General features: G+C 25.8%; 1 protein-coding gene and 2 non-coding genes across 4 annotated transcripts; 1 reads left to right on the plus strand and 2 right to left on the minus strand.

The window, feature by feature from the left end:
• Positions 1–483: 483 nt before the first annotated feature.
• Sirt1 (NAD-dependent protein deacetylase sirtuin-1) lies at positions 484–11,438 on the minus strand. 2 transcript variants are annotated; one of them, XM_029310649.2, is made up of 11 exons: positions 11,232–11,438; positions 10,137–10,269; positions 9,735–9,969; positions 9,392–9,607; positions 8,271–8,478; positions 7,605–7,763; positions 6,783–7,059; positions 5,072–5,868; positions 4,782–4,955; positions 4,071–4,197; positions 484–3,503 (listed from the first exon to the last, which is right to left on the minus strand). In XM_029310649.2, exons 1-10 carry the CDS (start codon positions 11,377–11,379, stop codon positions 4,103–4,105), a joined length of 2,442 nt encoding a protein of 813 aa, XP_029166482.1. In that variant the 5' UTR covers positions 11,380–11,438; the 3' UTR covers positions 484–3,503; positions 4,071–4,102. The 2 variants fall into 2 exon arrangements, with proteins under 2 accessions (XP_029166482.1, XP_029166483.1); XM_029310650.2 differs by having other exon boundaries at positions 484–4,197.
• A 2,063-nt stretch (positions 11,439–13,501) lies between these two features.
• Positions 13,502–13,620, plus strand: LOC114937239 (5S ribosomal RNA). The gene has a single exon (XR_003820852.1). It is a non-coding gene; the product is annotated as a 5S ribosomal RNA (ribosomal RNA).
• A 281-nt stretch (positions 13,621–13,901) lies between these two features.
• Positions 13,902–14,020, minus strand: LOC114937241 (5S ribosomal RNA). Its single transcript, XR_014925985.1, has one exon. It is a non-coding gene; the product is annotated as a 5S ribosomal RNA (ribosomal RNA).
• Between the last annotated feature and the right edge of the window lie 7,082 nt (positions 14,021–21,102).

Raw genomic sequence — 21,102 nt, forward strand, 5'->3', positions numbered from 1 at the left:
ATATTTTAAGAATTCTTAAATTAATCGTCTTTACAAAAAAATATATTTAATAATTTTTATATTTAAATGTATATTATAAAAAAAAATGATAGATTTAACTCAAATTATTGTACTGTTATCATTTAATGTATATGTTATTATTTATCACCATATATAATTTTGAAATATATACAAATTTTAATTGATTATTTTATAAAAATTTACTATCATGATGTTGCATCATTTTGCTACTTTTTCATGATACTTTAATCATTCTTAAAATTGATTAAATATCATAAAAATTATTTAATCCTGCTAATAGCGACTAATAATTTTTCTAGATTGTTTTTATATTAATTTCGTCTCCATGATGTTAATATTTATAGAAAATTGCGAGAGGAAAAATAAATAAATACAACGCAGTTTTATTTATAGAAAAACGTTTAATTTAAGAGATAAGCTTATACGTTAATAATACCGAAGAAACAGGAAACTTACAAAGTCTGTAATAGAGAACAATTCTTTTCTTTATAACATAGTCACATTACATTAAATAACAAATTATAAAAAATTTTAAATTTTATGTGCTACTTTGTTGTATCATCGCGAACATTTATAACTGATTTAATAATAAATTACACCTTCAATCGAACATAATCTTTTCTTGTTTCCTCATCGATTCAGTTGACACAATAAAAAAAATCGCAATTTATTTGTAAAAATAATAATAAATATTCATATGTGTATACAGTATATAATTCATACAGAAATTTACTGTAATTGATTCAAAAAAAAGAAAACGTTGATATTGATTGTCAAACTTTGACCTCTTTTCCTTCCCCTCTCTTTCTTTCTCTCCGAATTAACTCTTACGTATAATTGTCACTATATAAAAATATATTTGTATAACAAATATATTTTTAAATACATATATAATATTACATGATGACGCTCGATTAATATGTCTTGTAATGATAACGCAAAATACACCTTTTTTTAGACTCTTCTTTAAGTAGCTGGTGCGCATATAAGTAAATAAGTAATTAAGTAAAAAATATAAAAATTCAAAAAATTAATTTATCATGAACAATATTAATTATATGATATAATTAAAAGAAAAAAATTAATTCAATGCGAAACATCATATATGCATTATCCTAAGTAGCAAACTGACGTAATTAAACGTCAAAATGACGTCGTTTTAATGTCTCATAATGTCATTTGACGTTGATTGACGTCAATTTGCTATCTGGGATTCTCTAGAAATTCTTTACTTATTTTCACGGATACTTATGTGTAATATATATATATACACTCGTATAAAAAAACAACAACATATGTATCAAATATAAATAAAAGAAGAAAGAGGAATTGGCGAAATCTAATAATACCTAATTTGCCTTCTGCCCAAAATATTCAGCACAAAACAGTGATAAAGGCTATTTATACAAAACACAGAAAATAGAATCCTCGTGTGACATCTTAATCTTATTAAATCGTTAATTGTTAGTACAAGGAACCAAATGCTATATTTCGAGTTTTCTCGTCGCCAGAATTAATGTAAAATAAAATCTTACGCATGAATTGAAGTGTATGATATGTGTGTGTGTGTGTGTGTGTGTGTGTGTGTGTGTGTGTGTGTGTGTGTTTACTTATCGTATGATTTATTAATTTTTCTTTCTCTCTCTCTTTCATGCATGCATATACATACTTTAACATATTTTATCGTATTTGCAATTATTATTTCAAACATTACTCACACAATGCAACAGCATTGAATCAAAGTAAGTTTACGTCCATCGTTATTTAATTATATAATAATAATAAACTTGTACACACACAACCGCGTTTTTTCCTATTTCTTACATATAAATATGCAATAATTACTTTTGACAAGACCGTTTTTCTTCCTGTACATACAAAAAATGTCTTAATCTGCGCCTTTTTTACATTATTCTTTTTTATAATTTATACAGGATGTCCTACAGAAAATTGCTGAAACTAATCATCTGTCATTTTTTAATTATTATTACTTTATGTGATTATTAGCACTTTTTCATTACTTTTTATCAATAAAACAAACTGGTATATACAAACATTTTATTTATATATAATTATAATTATATATAATTTAATTATTTATATATAATTATACTACAAATTATAATTATAAATATATTTATTTATATTCATTAAAAATTGCAGACTCCTCTTTCCAACACAATTTTTGTTTTCTCAATAACTGCGTGCATTAAAAAGATGACAGCTGATTAGTTTCAGCAATTTTCTCTGGGATACCCTGCATATAATTATACCAAGATATATAAGATTTCACATTAGTTTTACGCAGATTAACGATGAACAGTTTGTCAAATGTTATATTGCATTAATATTTATTTTAATCTTGTTTAAATTCGCTATTCTATTTCTTTCCTCTGGCTCATATAAAAATAACATGCAATGCGAAGCTATCCAACATTGCTTTGTACATTCGCCCGTGCTCTAATAAAAACAAAGTCGAACTTAACGAATCTAAAGAGAGTGTTCTCACTTGCAGAACTATGACGTAATTACATGATATATTATCGGGACGCAAAAAGGCTATCGATATATGTATAACTTAATAATAGAATGCAAGTGCATGATTGCGCCAACAATTTAAATTATTGCTTATTTATTATAAAAATTCGATCCATCTTTCATTGTAATGCGAATGTCTCCCAAATAGCAAAGTTACGTCATTTTGACGTTACTCGACGTCAAAATGACGTACACTTGTTATCTGAGCTTGTAAATATATATTTTATAATTAAATAAAAAACCAAGTAAAAAAATTTTATTCCACTTGTAATGGAATTACACCATTTATATTAATTAACCATTCCTTTCAATTAAGTTTGTAATGAAGGAAGATCTCGACACTAATACTAGCAATCTTAATCATATAACGACAGAAATAGCAATGCATGTAATAATATAACACTAATATTAGTATTTAATTTTTTTTAATTATTACTAGTCTAATGCAGTATTAGTGTACAATTTGATTTGCATAATTAAATTTGAAGTAATATTTTCATTTTGATCGCAGAAAAAAAGCTATGTGGCCCAAATTGTTACAGATTTACAGTTTCAATTGTAATGTGCGCTTAAAATATAATTACATGCATTATCTGATATAAAAAGAACATCATTGATGATTTTTTATAAAATGCATTGCTTCTGAGCTAATTTTAGTCGCAGTTTCTACATTTCTTTTTGTTTTCTTCCAATACATGATTGTTCCTTTAACTTTAATTAAATATAAAGAGTGTGAGACCATTGTGCAGAGCTAAAAAGAGAGAACCTGCATTTGTTTAGAACACTACATTAGATGCAGTAAATCCGCGATTTTTTTTATCAACTAGGTTAATACATTTAAGATTAATCTCATTTACACAATTTATCGCACAATTAGGACAAAATGTAATTTTCCTCTTTTAATGTCGCGCCACTCTTGCTTTGTCTTTTGATTAAAAGACAGGCTGAAACATCAATATATATATATACATATTATACGAGTATAAAGTGAGTTAAATAGACTGTTATTCATATTATAGGATAGTATGTTAAGCTACACAAGCAGTTTTGATCATTTCAACGTATGATCTTCGTATAGGGAAAACAAAATTGTATCGTTAAAATGTAAGTCCTTATATAAGACAATGATAGCTTATGTACATTATTACATGGACACTGCAAATTTGTATGTTCAATAATTGCAATAAATCGGTAAAAAAAAATATATATAGTTTTTTGTGCTTAGATCTCTTGATAATTAGATCAAATGTGAAAAAATTATCCCAACTTTGGACTAAATAAATATATTAGCAATTATATATATATATATATATATATATATATATATATATGTATGTATGTATGTGTGTGCATTGGATTCCATTTACACGTGCAACGGTTAACATTTATATATCTCGCTTTGTAAGCGAGCCAATAAAAATTGCACTGTGTGTTTTATATATCACTGTATACAAATAATCTCAACAAACTTTGATAAAAATTGATCTAGGGAAACAATAATCGAAACTAACCACTATTATATATAATAGGGCGTAGCTTCAATTTAATGCTGCGCAGCACTGTGAGAATCACTCGTCGCATCGTTATTTTGGCCATCGGTGTCAGGGTCCACTCCTTCTGAAAGATCGTCGTCCGCACCTGAAGACACAAAAAAGTAATTAAATATAATTGACGAAGTAATGAATTATAGGCAGATTGTCCCATTTGAAAAAAATAAGTTTAAATAATTAAAAAATATTACGTTTTAGAAAAAATTTTTCGAACAAATTTAGTTTTGAGAGGAAAAAAAGAAAGAGGTTGATAATCTTTAATTTTAATCAAGGTTACTTTTCTAGGTTATTTGAATAGTTTTTTTAAATTGGAACCACCATAATATTTTTATATAAATCAATTTCTCGTAAAGTTTAGTTTTTGAGGACAGAAGGAAAGAAGTCGATAATCTTGAATTTTAATCAAAGTTACTTTTCAAGGTTATTTGAAGGTTAACCTAGTTTTTTTTAATAGAACTATAATTTTTTATGTAAATCGATTTTCGCAATATTTGAAGTTAAAAGGATAGAACGGCCAAAACAGTCCACTTAGTTAAAATTTCAAATCAACTTCTTTCCTCCTTAAAACTAAACAATTTTAGTCCGAAACATTTTTTCTAAATTATTAAACTTATTTTTTAATAAGTTTAAATAAAACATCCTGTACATAAAATTATTAAAAAAACAACTCACATGTCTCTTCCTCTTCGTCCTCTTCTTCTTCCTCTTCCGAAGAAGAGTCGCTTTCACTGTCTGTGCTCTCGGAATTTGCCGAAAGAGAGCACTGGTCGTAATCTTCAGGTTCGGAATAGACCTCCGCGCCAGGAAAGATATATCTACCCGGTGCCAATTGGTAATAAGAATTTTCTGCAATGTTAATAGATTTGTAATTAATATAATTAATAATTTTTATTTTTTACATCATATTTTAATTTTCGTTTATCCAAAAGTATTTTATTAAAATATCTATGACAATAATATACCTGGTAACCGAATAGCGAGGCTCTCTCGAGTTTTTGGTTGCCAGCAATGTCTCTCCAAACTTCTGTTCTTCAATTCGGCAATGTCGAACTTCTCCTCCGTACTATCGACACTATTACAACTGTCACCTATACCAGAATCCAACATGGAATCTACCGAGGCTTGTCTCAGCTTCGGTATCGCTTTGTCCGATTCGACAGCGTCTATCGTTACAATATCGTCATAGTTGTTTGATTTTTCACAACTGTCCAGTAATTTATACGACAAAGTATTCTCGTTTATGACTGCTTCCGAGGAAAGAGACAACGACACCGGCACCACCTGACATTCTTTCGAGTTCTTTTTAGACGCCACATGAAATCTGTTCTCCAACGAGGTCATTGCACTCTCGACGTTCACTTTTGCAGATGATATGGAGCTATTCGACTCGCACGTGCCACCGAAATTCATCCTCTTGGAATTGTTCTCTATACTAGTATCACCTGATGATCGTCTCTTCGGGCTCTCTCCGAAAGGACCGAAGCTCTCCTCCGCATTTTTCGTACGTTGGAAGGACGAAAGGTAGTCATTATTTTCATCATGGTGCGATGTTGCGTTTGTCGTCGTCAGCGGATTTTCAGTCGAGGGTGCGTTTTGAGATTTAAAATCAACTTCTATGCTATCGCGTGATACTTCGGTGTTGCTCGTCGTATCTTGATTCTGTTCCCACATGTCGGGTAAATAGCGCAATGACACCAGTTGTGAGGCTTCTTTCAAGATTTTGTCGTACCAACAGACTTCTTTATAAGTGTCGCCCAATCTGTCATTAACATAGATCGAGATTTTAATTATGACAATTAAAATTAAGCGTAAATAATATTGAAAGTATAGAGTCCTAATCTTGTGTGAAATAAATTTCAGTTAAATCAGCTAGTTTTTTTATATGTTGTAGCTTTTGACCTGCTGAACAAAAGATGCAATAGTCTCAATAATGGACAATTATTGAGCCAGTCAAACAACTCGCAAAGCCTGAGTTTTTCATGTTTAACTAAATGTCAATTAGTAACTGTCTCAGAAAATATCGACTTATTGGAAAAATGTTTCAAACAAAAAGAGTAGTTTAAAAAAAACTATTAGCTGATGACCTTGGGATGACTTTGAAAAGCCTAGTCAAGGTCAACATAAAAATCTTAAATAGAAATTTCTATTTTTTATTACATATTTTTTCATGTTTGACTAATTATAAATTAATAACTGTCTATCATTTAGCTTCAAGTCTATTACATTTTTTGTTTAATAAATCAAGCTACAATATATGGAGAAAACCAGTTAATTTTGGGGGGATTTAATTTCATCTGGAATTTTATATAAATACAATAATTCCTCACTAATCTTATAAAACAGTTTCGAAACGGCAAAATATCTCAGAAAATATTGACTTTTTGGAAAAATATTTCAAACAAAAAGAGTAAAATAGAGAGTTTAAAACATCTATTAGCTAATAATATCTATTTGGGATGACCTTGAGAAGCCAATCAAGATCAACATAAAAATCTTAAATAGAAACCCCTATTTTTTATTCCATATTCTTGTAATTGAGACGTTTCCAAAACACTATAATAAAATATTTTTTCATTAAGCACGTAAAAAACCAGCCGATTCAACCAAAATAAAGTTAGTGCGGGCTACTTTATAATTTTACAAAATTCTTTTACATGTATGATTTTTACTTACAAATGGCATATTTGATTTATGATAATATCACCGTCGCCCAGTAGCTCAATGTCGAATTTGAGATGCGGCAACGGTTCCCGATTAATGAGAATTTGCGGTACATTCGGCGGAATCGACGAAGGAATTAGAGCTACCGGCCGGACCTTCAAGGACGAACCGATAACAATTAGAAGATCACAATCGTCCTTGTCTTTGGCCATCGCGTCGTGAAAGGCGTCCGGGAGTCCTTCGCCGAAGAAAACGATATCCGGCTTCATTATACCTTGCGACACCAGATCTGAAAGTTTGTAAGCGATGGAAATTAATTCAATTAAACGGTGAAAAATTTCGTCTTTTTTTCTTATTTTAATGAATAATTTTCTCATCGAAAAAAGAAAATAAATAAATAAAATGGCGTTTCTTGCTCAATCGTAACACACAATCTACTGTCAAAATTGAGGAAAACGGATTAAACAACAAACCGTTGCTCTAAAATAGCCACGAAACACGGCACTCACATAAGTAAGCGCGATCGTATTAAGTTTACCTTTATGTGCTTATTAACAAGCGAAGCTTTATTCGCAGTTACGATTGATGATACCGACTTATGTGTTGGATCAGTAACTTCATTTTAGTTCGAGACGCAGAAGAAGAGTAGATAAGTTTTCTCTCATTGGCCATTGAGACTCGCGAACACTATAGTAAAGGCTTAAATAACGGAAAACTATCACTAAAGATAGCTAATTTTCTCCATATCATATTGAAATTGATTAAGCCGTTACGAAAGACTGCAAATAAATCACTATCAGCAAGAATTATATGAAGACGAATTTCTTTATTTACCTCGGTAATTCTCGCTGCAATTAATCTCGGACAGAGATGGCAATGCGTTAACACGGCATTTCGGGCATGTAGGTATCCTTTGTGCGAAGATATCTTCCCTAATATCATCCGCTTTCACTTGGTATTTACATCTTGTACACGACGCGGTGGCAAAAGAGCCTTTAATACAAAATATAAAATAGAATTAATAAAAAATAATATAAATTTAATAGAGAGTAGGTAGAAAATAAAACAATTTATTACAATTTATCTACTTGAAATTGACCATCATAAAAATAATGTTCCATCATCTATTTCCATTTTCATACAAAATTGTCTTTTTTCTTTCTAGAATCTTAGACAAAAATTTCTCAAACTTTTATGATATTTATTATATGTATATATTATTAATACATTAAAATATTCATTTAATTATTAATATATTACAATATTAAAATAAATTAATATTATATATTACATTAAATTAATTTAATTTATTAAATTATAATAATATAAAAATAATATCTATTATATTTAAAATTTATCTGAATTATAAAACATATTCATTAATTAAAATCGATAAAAATATAAATTTATATAAAAATTAATATACACAACAGAAAGATTTGTATAAAATATCACTCAAATACACTTTGTATAATAAACAAATAGTAATTTTGTACTTACCATGGCATTCAATCACATTTTTAATACCCGCTACTTGTTCCAAAGTGTCAATATTTTGTGAATAATTCTTCAAGAGCTTCTTCTGCTTCTCTAACATTTTGATGAACCTGTGACATGGACTGGGTTTAAATTGTCCTGGATATATTTCGCATGCAAATTTGAAAAACGGCCTGGGATCTTGGCTAAAATAATTTATGTCAAACATAGCCTGAAAAAAATAAATCAGAAAAATATTATATATATATATATATATAATATAATAGTATTATATAAATTATATAACATATAATCTATAATATTATATATATTATATATAATATATATAATATTATATAAATTTATTTTCAAACTATGAGATGAATCTCTCAATATATTTAGAATTTTAATATATACAGGATATCTACTCAAATTTTATAAAAAATATTTCCTGGAAAAAGAAGTCCCTTTTCCGGTATTTTCGTTTAAAATTTCAAGTAAAATCAGAAAATTTGTAGATGCAGCTTTTTAAATAATTATATACACTTTTTAATGTTTTCTATTCATACAATTAGAAAGTTATCAAGAATGCAATTTTTCATTTAATACTGATTTATTACTTGTAAAATTAATTTAAACAATAACAAATTGTGATATATCATTATATCTAAACTCTAAAAATATATAAAAAATATAATATAAAATAAAAATAGAAAACAAACAATAATTTATTATAAACATCATAAGAAATATTAATTTATTAAATTTTCTTTTTATTAAATTATTATTTATTTAATTATTTATTAAATAAATAAGGAGTACTAATTTATTTAAATATTACCTATTCAAAAATTGAACAATTTTTTATAAAATTTACATAAAATATTATATACTGAAATAAATTGTTAATAAAAAAATTACATAAAATTTTAATAAAAACTTAAATATTGTAAAAATATATTAGACATAAAATTATCAAAACTGTAATTTTTTTAATTCCCTGAATGCCAATGAACTCCTGTGAGAATTCTCTGATTTTTAAGTCCTTGAGAATATCAGATTTTAAGGGTATTTCCCAAGAGTATACACCCTGTACATATTAACCAAAGCTGTTTGCAATGCATAAAGCTGAGATCTTTCAGTACCTGTGGATCTGGTAAATCTGGAAAATCCTGCGCTAGTCTTGAATAAATACCATCTTTGCTTCTAAAATCAGGAATGCCACAACTGACGCTAACGCCTGCACCAGTTAAGACTATAATTTTCTTGCTATTGCGAATTAATCGTACCGCATCCGACACGGTATTTATATGTTTAAGTTTTTGCCGTCTCGGAGGTTCCGACATCATATTGATTATAATCTAAAATTAGTAAAATATTATATCTTTATTTAACTATTTTATATATGTATTTAATTATTTAAAAAATTTTTTTATATATGTATTCAATTATTTTTCAAATTTTCAATTATCTTATAAAAAAAGTTACCTTCCATAATGTGAGATCATCAACTTGCTCAGGAATCATTGTAGAATCCATAAGAAGGTGATGTAGGAGATCCCTTGGATCTGCACCTGTTAACATCTGCTTTTGAATCCACGAAGAAGCGTTTCTCCATTGATGATTGACTTCTGCATCTCCAGAAAGATCAGACAAACCTGATAAGTCTGATAAATTTGAGACTGTGGAGGACATCTCGTCTTTCTCGTCTGTAGTATCATTTCTGAAATATTATATTAAACAATGTAATTTTAAAAATCTAATTACTAAATACATTATATACAAATATTGTATGTATGTATATATATATATATATATATATATAAATAATAAAATAATATAATAAATATAATAAATAATATAATAAATAAATATATGTGTATAGCTTACATGCAACTAGCACCATTACTAGCAGAATCGATTCTAGATGATGGTGATGTTAGATTTGTAATTGCGGGAGATATAACTGTAGATTTGGATTCGTCGCTCAGTTCATTAAATCCACTGTCTGCACCAAGTATTTCTGTAAAATATAAAATTGTATTTAATAGCTGACATAATAGTACTTAAAACTAACACACTATAAATAGTTAAATTTAAAAAATATAATGTTATCAATTTGAAACATTTTATTTCATACATAATTTTTTTCTTCTACTTTAATTAAATTTGTAATTTAATTTCTCATAAATAACTGATTTCTTTATATACAATATATTTAATATGTCAACAAATTAAAAAATAATTATAAATTTTTCACTTTAATATAATTAAATAATAATACAATTGTGTGCAAATAAAATTGTGTAAATAAAAAGTGCAATTAAAAAATTAATTATAATTTCGCGCCAAGAGTAAAATTTAAAACAATCTGTAAGATTGAAAGAAACACTGCACGATATATGTACAATTTTGGAAAGATAAAATTTGTCCCTCTTACGAAAAACTTCGAGATTGGAATATGAAATTTATTTCATATATAAATTCGAAATAAACCAATGAACGAGAGAAAACAAAAAATCGTGAGAAAGAGAAAAAAGAGAAACAGCGAGTACAGAAGGTGCAGGTAAAACGAACGAACGTCAACCATGGGATGCCATCTGTGAATGAGGGTGACGCGATGATCGGTTCCGAAGTACGACGATATCGATCGATCTCGACTCTAGAAGGGTAATAAAAAAAATATTTAATTTCGAATAAAAAATGAAAAAATATCTCGCGAGACTAGGTGCAAAACACACACATCATATATACATGTATATGTCACAACTTGGTTCTTCGCGAGACGAAAAATAGGCCGCGAAAAATTAACGCATTAATCGCGAACTGTCATGGCGGCCGGATGACGCGGATGAAGAAGGGTCGAAAGGCGTTCGACGGCCGCCATCTTGTCACCTTCTGGCCACCCGCGAAATTTCCGCGGCGGTTTCGGGCGCGCGATCGCCCGATCGCGCCTAATCCGTCTGGATTTTTCGTTTCTGATACCTTCGAGCTCGTCGTGCGGGCTGTCGCGCAGGGCCTCGTCGAGCCGCGGTTCCCCCGTGGCCGCGCCGACCGTCTCCCGATCATCGCCATCGAGCCTCCGACGCTTCATCGGGAACGAGTATTCCAGCAGCTCCGAACTCGACGCCATTTTCGACGGCAATGATGCAGAGAGCAACGTCACACTCGCGCCGCTGCTCGCGTATGTGCTGTTAGAGGTCGCCCCCGAGGTTACTTTATGTCAGCGCCGCCAGAGATCGCGTCCGACTGCTCCTCAGCGCCGCCAAGCGGCAGTGACTCGAACTACCGCAAACATCCGTATAATACACCAGACTATTCAGGCTCTGCGCGTAATAGAGAAAATATTAGGAATAAATATTAAATATTAATATTGAATATTAAAAATTATAAATATAAATATAAATTGAGAGTGTTAAACAGGCAATAAGAGCCACATCGCGGATGACAGTGCGTTATCCCAACGAAACTAAAACCTGTGCACAAGGCACTAAATTCTACTTGGACACAGCCAAGATTTAAAATTGGAATAATCTCTACAAGAGATTTAATTCCATACATCCCCTGTTCCCCCCTTAAGGAAATAAATGCGAGAGAAAAATATAGATCCGAAAGTCGCTGAATCGGGAAACGAACCCGTTAAGGGGGGAACAGGGGATGTATGGAATTAAATCTCTTGTAGAGATTATTCCAATTTTAAATCTTGGCTGTGTCCAAGTAAAAATTTAGTACCTTGTGCACAGGTTTTAATCCTAACAAAAAAATTTAGTTTCGCGTTGGGATAACGCACTGTCATCCGCGATGTGGCTCTTATTGCCTGTTTAACATTCTCAATTTATATTTATATTTATATTACAAAGCCTTGTTAAATTCTTAATTAAAAATTATATATAGAATATATAAATACGATCAATTAAAATTAATATTAATCAAAATTAATATTGGTCGCTAGTGGTGAAAATAAGCTTAAAAAACTTGACTTCGACGTAACTAGCAAATTTTATTTGATTATTTCATGACGTTTCGACCATTTGGTTGTGGTCCTTTTCAAGTGAAATTTCCATCAATTAAACCGAGGTTAACGTAACATCACACTGGTGTTATTTAAAATCGAAAGTTAAAAGTTAAAAGAATATATAAATATTAAGAATTATATTAAAATATTAATATATTAATATTAATATATTGAATATTAAAAATAAATATATATAAATATCAAATATTAGAATTCAATATTAATACTGAATATTTATTCTTAATATTCAATATTAATAATATTTGATATTATAATTTTTAATATATTTAGTATTAATATTATTTATAATATTAAAATTTTTAAAATATTAGTGCATATATATTTATTCTCAATATTTATTCTTAATATTAAAAAAATATTACTTACTAAAACTAACTTAAATATAATATACTTATTTTTATAGGATTAATTACTATTTATTCTTAATATTTAATATTAATAATATTTATATTTAATATTTTTAATATTAATATTTAATATTTATTCTTAATATTCTCTCAATATTAATATTACTATTTTTAATATTTTAATTTAAATATTAATATTTAATATTTAATTCTTAATATTCAATATTAATTAAATTTAATAAAATAGACGGCTTATGTAAATCTATACAACCCCTATTATAGAAGGTAATTTAAAAATAGAATAAATAATTTTATGACTTTTAATTTTATTAATTTCCGTTTTTGTCAGTCTTATATAATTCTTACAATGAAAATCAAATATGAGAAAGATATACATCACATAGCGATAAATGAAAAAACTAACAAATTAGTTAAAAAATATTTAAAAAATAATATATTTATATAAATATTTATCTTTATTTATACCATAAATATATTATATTAAATATTTTAATCTATTTTAATAATATGTTAAATAAAAGGTTTTTATAAAACATTTTCAAAATATTTATATAATATTTAAAAAATATATATATATTTATAAATATTTATGAATCTTTATCATAAAATTTTGTGCTGTCTGGGGTATGTATAGTTAGTAAAATGATTAATATATAGTCAAATTCTTAATTTCGCGTTTTATTGGTAAAACAGGCGGCTTTAGGATCTGTTTATTACCAAAAATAATATTTATTTTTTGTTTCAAATGTATGTATACTTAAATTATAATGACAATAAAGAAACTATTTTATTTACAATACTCTTAAAATTTTCAAGTGACTATTTCTTCAGTAATTAAAGATTTTACCATTGTCAACAGTCATACCCCGTTGAACACACCAGTTCTCGTCCGATCACTGAAGTTAAGCAACGTTGGGCATGGTTAGTACTTAGATGGGTGACCGCTTGGGAACACCATGTACCGTTGGCACCTTCTTTTTTCTTCTTTTTTTTGCTTATTCAAAATCTTAAAAGAAACATAAAACATTTTTTTATATATTATTTGTGATAAATCAATTTTATATATTATAAAAATTTTTGTTTACTAAAAGATAAGACAATTTCCATTATTGTTCACTGTTTTTTAAATTCACTTTGGATGCTATTTTCTTTTGAACTATAAATTAGAACATTCCCCAGACTCTTACTTCTAGAAAAAATTTTTATTATTTTAAGATTTTGAATTAACAAAAAAAAGAAGAAAAAAGAAGGTGCCAACGGTACATGGTGTTCCCAAGCGGTCACCCATCTAAGTACTAACCATGCCCAACGTTGCTTAACTTCAGTGATCAGACGAGAACTGGTGTGTTCAACGGGGTATGACTGTTGACAATAGTAAAATCTAATCCATATATATATATATATATATATATAGGCTGCGTTCGGAAACTATACACACTCGGTGTGGTTTCGTGATTTCAATAGAGAAGTGAAAAGGATACAGTGTATTCTCGGGTGTAAAGTGTTTCCGAATGGATGTGTATATTTGTACGCATTTTGTGTACAAATATATATATATATTTATGTAAATATTTATATATTTATATTTAAATATTTATATTATATTATATATATATATATATATATATATATATATATATATTTATATATTGAACAATTATATTCTCGCTTAAATCAAATAACGGGAAATCATTATTCATTGCGGTTTGATGCTATCCTTTTATTAAAGTAATATTTTGTTGATGCATTAAGGGTCGGCAGGAGGCCTGGTAGAGACACCTATCGGCCGGCCTGGAATTACGGATCCCCCACCCCCCGCTTTAGCGCACACTTTTGCATAAGCGCATAAGCATATGCATAAGAAATTCAACCAATCGAATTTCTTATGCATACGTTTATAGACCAATCAAGATTCTTAAGCGGGGAGCACATACTCTTGCATAAGCGCATAAGCATATGCATAAGAGCCATTCTATAATAGGTTGCAAATATCCTCGTTGCTAGTTGACAATTGCCGCTTGACCAATGAAAGTAAAGCAACTTGTCAGTTGATTGGTTAATCCACAACTATCAACTAGCAACGAGGATATTTGCAACCTATTGTAGAATGGCTCTAAGAAATTCGATTGGTTGAATTTCTTATGCATACGTTCATAGATCAATCAAGATTTTTATGTTTACGCTAATACGCTTATGAAAAATGTTGTGTTCCTCGCTTTATGCGCCTATGCAAAAGTGTGTGCTCTCCGCTTTATTAATCTTTGCTTTCACTATAAACAAAAGAAGAGATTATGGGTGCTTTCCAGCAATGACACAATACGACACAGTGTATCATTCTATCTTCTTTCAATACCAGTAAATGATAGAATGATACACTGTGTCGTATTGTGTCATTGCTGGAAAGCACCCATAATCTCTTCTTCTGTTTATAGTGAAAGCAAAGATTAGTAAAGCGGAGAGCGCACACTTTTGCATAGGCGCATAAGCCTAAGCATAAAGCGAGAAACACAACATTTTTCATAGGATTAGTGCGCTCCTCGAATTGAACAAATACGAGCGCATTGAAGTAAAAAGGAGCAAGTTGGGGCATGCGACGCGAACAAACCTTATGTGTTTCAGCTAATAAAATAAAAAATGTATATATATATATATAGACCCTGTAGGTTACTAAAAATTACTAGCTGGAGATAGATGACGTAGGAGATAGACATTAGGTTAAATTAACAACATTGAAGACATTGAAGAAAGAATTGTAAAATTTTTTTTTATTCTCTCTTTCTCTCTTTCTCGCGACGGATATCAAAAAAAGCAGATGTATTTTTGTATTATCTGGTCACCAATCGAAAATTTTGTCTACTAAAAAATGAGACAATATTAAGGGTCGACAGGTCGGCCGGCCAAACTCCGAATTGATGTTGGAGACCTCGCGCGGTGACAACGCGAAACTCCGATTTCAGTGTTGCCAACGCCGAGAAACCAATTCTAGGGTTTTATGTAGTGGTGCATGTCTGTACACGTACATACACTATTGCATTGCTCACGCGGACGCACCGTAGAGAGACAAGGACCGATAATTACGTGTTCTCCTTGTTCCTCTATCGTGCCGGTATTCGCGAGATACGGCCTGAAAATGCTTTCTGGCCTTCCGTAGCAGAAGGCAGTAGCGTAGCAAGGCTAATAAGTACCTACTTTTTGTAAATTTTATATATGCTTATGCACATATGTGCGTATATATATATATATATATATATATATATATATATATATATATATGTATATATATATATATATATATATATGTATATATATATATATATATATATATATTATATAAGGGATATGTTGATTATTCTTGATTTCTTTTTGATTATTGATGCTATTGTATCATTTGCTCCAAATACTTATAACGTGAAAGAACGTTGAGTAATGTATAATCAATGCAAGGATGTTCAGTATATCATCCAGTAAATTAGAGTTCAAATATTTCAATATCAATTTTTTTATAATATATATATATATATATATATATATATATATATATATATATTAAAATATAGAAAAATGATAAAAAAATATATTTCGGCGATTTAAAAATTTTTTAATATATTGAAAATATTTTTACTACATACACTATATATATAAGTGTAAAATAATTCAGAAAATAAATTTAAAAATAAATTTAATAAAAATCTACATACCAGCTGTGTGCATGTGTGCAATTGATTTATTACTTGAAATTTATTTACGGAATTATTTTGCATTTATATATTTATAGTGTGTGTAGTTGTAAAATATGATTAAAATATTTTCAATATCAAATTTTTAAGTTTATCGCCTATATACAAATATATTTCTATGATTTTTCATATTCCAATATATTATAAAAAAATTGATATTGATATATTTGAACTCAAGTTTTTTACGTGATTAAATATTCTTGCATTGAGCCATCATACGTTACTCGTAAGTTCTTTCACGTCATAAGTTATTATGTAGCAGAGAGAAAGAAATGAGAGTTATACAATGTAACATCAATAATCGGAAAAAATCAAGATAACGGTTGTCATATCTGTGTATATATATATATATATATATATATATATATATATATATAAACTTATATATTATATATATATAATATTTCATTTATTTATAAAATACATTTTCAATTCATATTCAACCTGAATGATATTTTCTATATGCTTATGCTATCCTCCGATCTATCCCTAACAAATTAGGAAGTGTAATTGCATATTTATCATCAATTATTATCTTATATTTTTTACCTCTAATTTCTATAAAATTTAATTCATTATCACATTTTCTCTTTTAAATCATTATTTATTTTAAATTTTCATTAATATTTTTATTCTATTAACATGAGCAGGAGCTCAACCTATTGAAATACCTTTTATCATTATTAGACAAATTTTATCATTATGTTACTTTCTTTATTTTATCTTATTACCTTTCCTAATAAAAATTTGAGATTTAATTATTTTTAAATAAATATTAAAAAATTTATCATTATAAATAAATTTATAAAATATTAAAAATAATTATATTTAATACTTAAATTTTTTATAAATTACTATTAAATTAAGGTAATGATCTTGAATTTAAGTTTATGTTTTGAAAACATATTAAAGAAATTTTAATTTTTTATTAACTTTTAAACATTTAATTTTTTTTACTAAATTATTATTTATAATATAAATTTAAATTCAAAAATTAATAAAATATAAACTAAAATTATTGGTAAAATAATTTTCCAACATAAATATATTAATTCATCATATCGTATTCGAGGAAGTATTCCATGTATAAAAATTACTATTCTACATAAAATATTAATTAAAATAAAAGTTAAAATTATTGAATATTTTAATAAATTTCTAAATATATAAATTCTAATTAATCTAAAAAAAATAATTATTCGATATTCAGATAAAAAAATTAATGTAAACCCACCCCTAAAATATTCAATATTAAACCCTGAAACTAATTCTGACTCACCTTCGATAAAATCTATAGGACTTCGATTTAATTCAGCTAAAATCCTAATAAAAAATATAATTAACAAAGGATATAAAACTACTATATATCATAAATAAAATTGATAATTAATAAAATCAAAAAAAGAATATCTCTCTCTTATTAATATAATAACTAAAACAATTAAAATAAATCTTACTTTAAATGATAATATTTGTGAAACTGATCGTATTGCCCCTATTTTTGAATAAATCGAATTAGCTGATCATCCCATAAAAATTATAACATACCCTCTAATAGTTATAAAACAATTATTAATAAAATAGAATAATTTAAAAAATAAATATTAGTAATGTAAGGAAATACTAATCATATTATTATTAAAACAAATCTAATTATAGGACATAAAAAAAATTATAATTAGATTTATATACATAAAATAATTCTTTATTAAGTAATTTAATAGCATTACTAAAAGATTGAAATAATCTTATAAATCCCACTTTATTAGGTTCTTTACGAATTTGTACATATCTTAAAATTTTTTGTTCCAATAAAGTTAAAAAAGCTACCCCAACTAATATAATTAATAACAAAATTAACAATCTTAATATATTTAACGCACTACAAAAATATAATCTTAAATTTTGACAAATTATTACTTGTATAATTTTTTTCTATTATACATCATTTAAATTCTAAATTTAATACACTTAAATTCTGCCAAAGTAATTTTATTTATTTACATATATTTAATCAATTAAATTTATTCATTAAAAAAAATATAATTTGAAAAAAAGTCCTTTCGTACAAAATTTTCTTAATTTTATTATAGATAGAAACCGATCTGGCTTACACCGATCTGAACTCAAATCATGTAAAATTTTATTAGTCGAACAGACTAAAATATTAAACTTCTTCATTTAATTTTTATTTTAATTCAACATCAAGGTCGCAATCATTTTTATTAATATAATCTTTCTAAAAATATTACGCTGTTATCCCTAAGGTAATTAATTTTTATAATAATTATTATAAAAAAAAAATTTTCTTAATTTAATAATCAATCCTTTATAAAAATTTCATTAATTAATGTTAAAATTATCTTTAAATTAAAGTTTATTTTATTTAATTATCCTCCCAATAAAATATAATCATTAAAATAAAATTTATTTCCTTAAATGAATTTAAAAATTATATTAAATTCAATAGGGTCTTTTCGTTCCATAATTTCTTTTAAGAATTTTAACTTAAAATTTAAATTTTAAATCTACAAATTGAAACAGCTTTAATTTCATCAATTCCTTCATTTCAGTTTTTATTTAAAAAACAATTGATTATGCTACCTTTGCACAGTCAATATACTGCGGCTATTTAAAAATCACTGAGCAGAAATAATTTTAAATTATTATCAAAAAACCATGTTTGTGTTAAACAAGTAAATTAAAATTTTAATTTAATAAAATAAATTTGCCTAATTCTTTAATTATATATACATATATATTTTAAATTTAAAAATTTCTATATAATTAATATAAATATACTTATACTATCATTATTTATTAAAATACTTAATTTATTTAAAATATTTTTTTATTTAATTAAATCAAATTTTCAAATTATTATTATATTTAAATTAGAATAATCCATTCCATAATAAATTATTAAATTTTTATAAAAAATTTTTTAAAATAAAAAATATTTTTCTATTTAAATCATTTATATTCATAAAATATTTTAATTATAATTTATAGTTAATCCCATAAATTTTTTACATAAATTTACTAATTAAATTTTATTATTAATTTAATTAATTGTAAATGATTTATATATAAATTAAATTTATATAAAAAAAACTAGATATCATAAAAGTGGATTAAAATATCTTTTTCAAATAAATATTTAAAATAATTTTTATACATTAACTTTAATATTTTATTTAACTCATTTTATTCCGAGAAATTTAAATTATTCCAATAAACAACAAAATTTAATAATCCCTGATACAAAAGGTACAATTAATAAAATTTACTTTTATTTAATTAATTAATTTATTTTAAATTTTCATTTACATTACTTATATCTATAATATTTATTTAATTTTTTTTAATACTTCAACAATTCAAAAACTAACTCTATTTAATTTTTTATTATAATTTTATTTAATTAAAATAATCACACACACAAATCATATTAAATTTTTCATAAATATTTAAATTTAATTTTTTTTTAATTTTAATAAATCATATTAAATCATTAATCTTTTCAATGTAAATAAAATATTTTTAAATAAACTAAAATTTTTTTTTATTTTAAATACATTTTCCAATATATTTACTTTGTTACGACTTTTCTTACAAATCATAATTAATAAGAACGGCGGGCAATTTGTACATAATTTAAATATAATTCAACTTATAAATTTTTATAAATTTACATTTAAATCCTTTTTAAATAATAAATTTAAATATAATTTACAAAAAAAATATTTTTCAATATAACTCATTTAAATCTTAATAATTCTACATTTTGATTTGAATTTAATTTATAATATAAATTTATAATTAAAATCTCTTAATTTAATTTTCAACAATATATAAAATATTTATATTAAGTTAATCCATTTGTGGATTATCAAATTAATCAACAAGTTTTTCTAATATAATAAATTACCGCCAAATTTTTTATTTTTAATGCTTTACATTTAATATTTAATTAATTTTATTTTTATTTAAATAATAGGGTATCTAATCCTAATTTCTTTTTAAACTTAATTAGAAATAAATTTTCCAAAATAAATTTTTTTTATTAACTAAAATTATTACATTTCACTATAAATAAAATTAAAAAAAAAATATTTAAATCTCCTTTTTATATTCTTTAAATTATTAAAATTATTTATTCTTATCATCAGTTTAACCGCAATTGCTGGCACCTAAATTTATTAATAATATAAATAAAATTATCTATTATAATTTTTATTAAAATAATTATTTTAAATATTAATTAATCATTAAAAATTATTTAAATTTTTAAAAATTTTTTTATAAAAATTTATTTATATTCAAATTTTATAATTAATTTATAGAAAAAAAATTATTTCCCTACCTTATTCACTAATTTATCATATTTATCTAATTCATTTATTTTTTAATCAATATATAATTTAAATTAATATTAAATTTAATAAACATTTAATTTATATATTGACTAAAAAATAATTATGACATTTCCTACCACATTCACTAATTTATCATATTTATCTAATTCATTTATTTTTTTATTTATTTATAAAATACATTTTATAAATAAGTGAAATATTATACAGACAATTTATTACATCAATTTTTTTATAAATATAATAAATTATTTATTATATATATTTTTATTTAATTATTTATATAATAATTATATTTTAATATAAATTACGCACACGGATAAGAAATATTTTACATTT

The sequence above is a fragment of the Nylanderia fulva genome, unplaced genomic scaffold, assembly GCF_048542155.1.
Source record: "Nylanderia fulva isolate GAGA-0341 unplaced genomic scaffold, ASM4854215v1 Scaffold64, whole genome shotgun sequence".
NCBI lineage: Eukaryota > Metazoa > Arthropoda > Insecta > Hymenoptera > Formicidae > Nylanderia > Nylanderia fulva.

What these genes read in the sequence shown, in the direction of transcription:
- Sirt1 (XM_029310649.2), bottom strand. Translation starts at nt 11,379, where the DNA reads ATGGCGTCGAGTTCGGAGCTGCTGGAATACTCGTTCCCGATGAAGCGT. An exon ending in CAGATTTACCAGATCCACAG is followed by an intron (nt 8,479 to 9,391) that starts GTACTGAAAGAT and finishes TATTTTTTTCAG; the next exon opens with GCTATGTTTGACATAAATTA. An exon ending in ATAAATCAAATATGCCATTT is followed by an intron (nt 5,869 to 6,782) that starts GTAAGTAAAAAT and finishes TGTTAATGACAG; the next exon opens with ATTGGGCGACACTTATAAAG.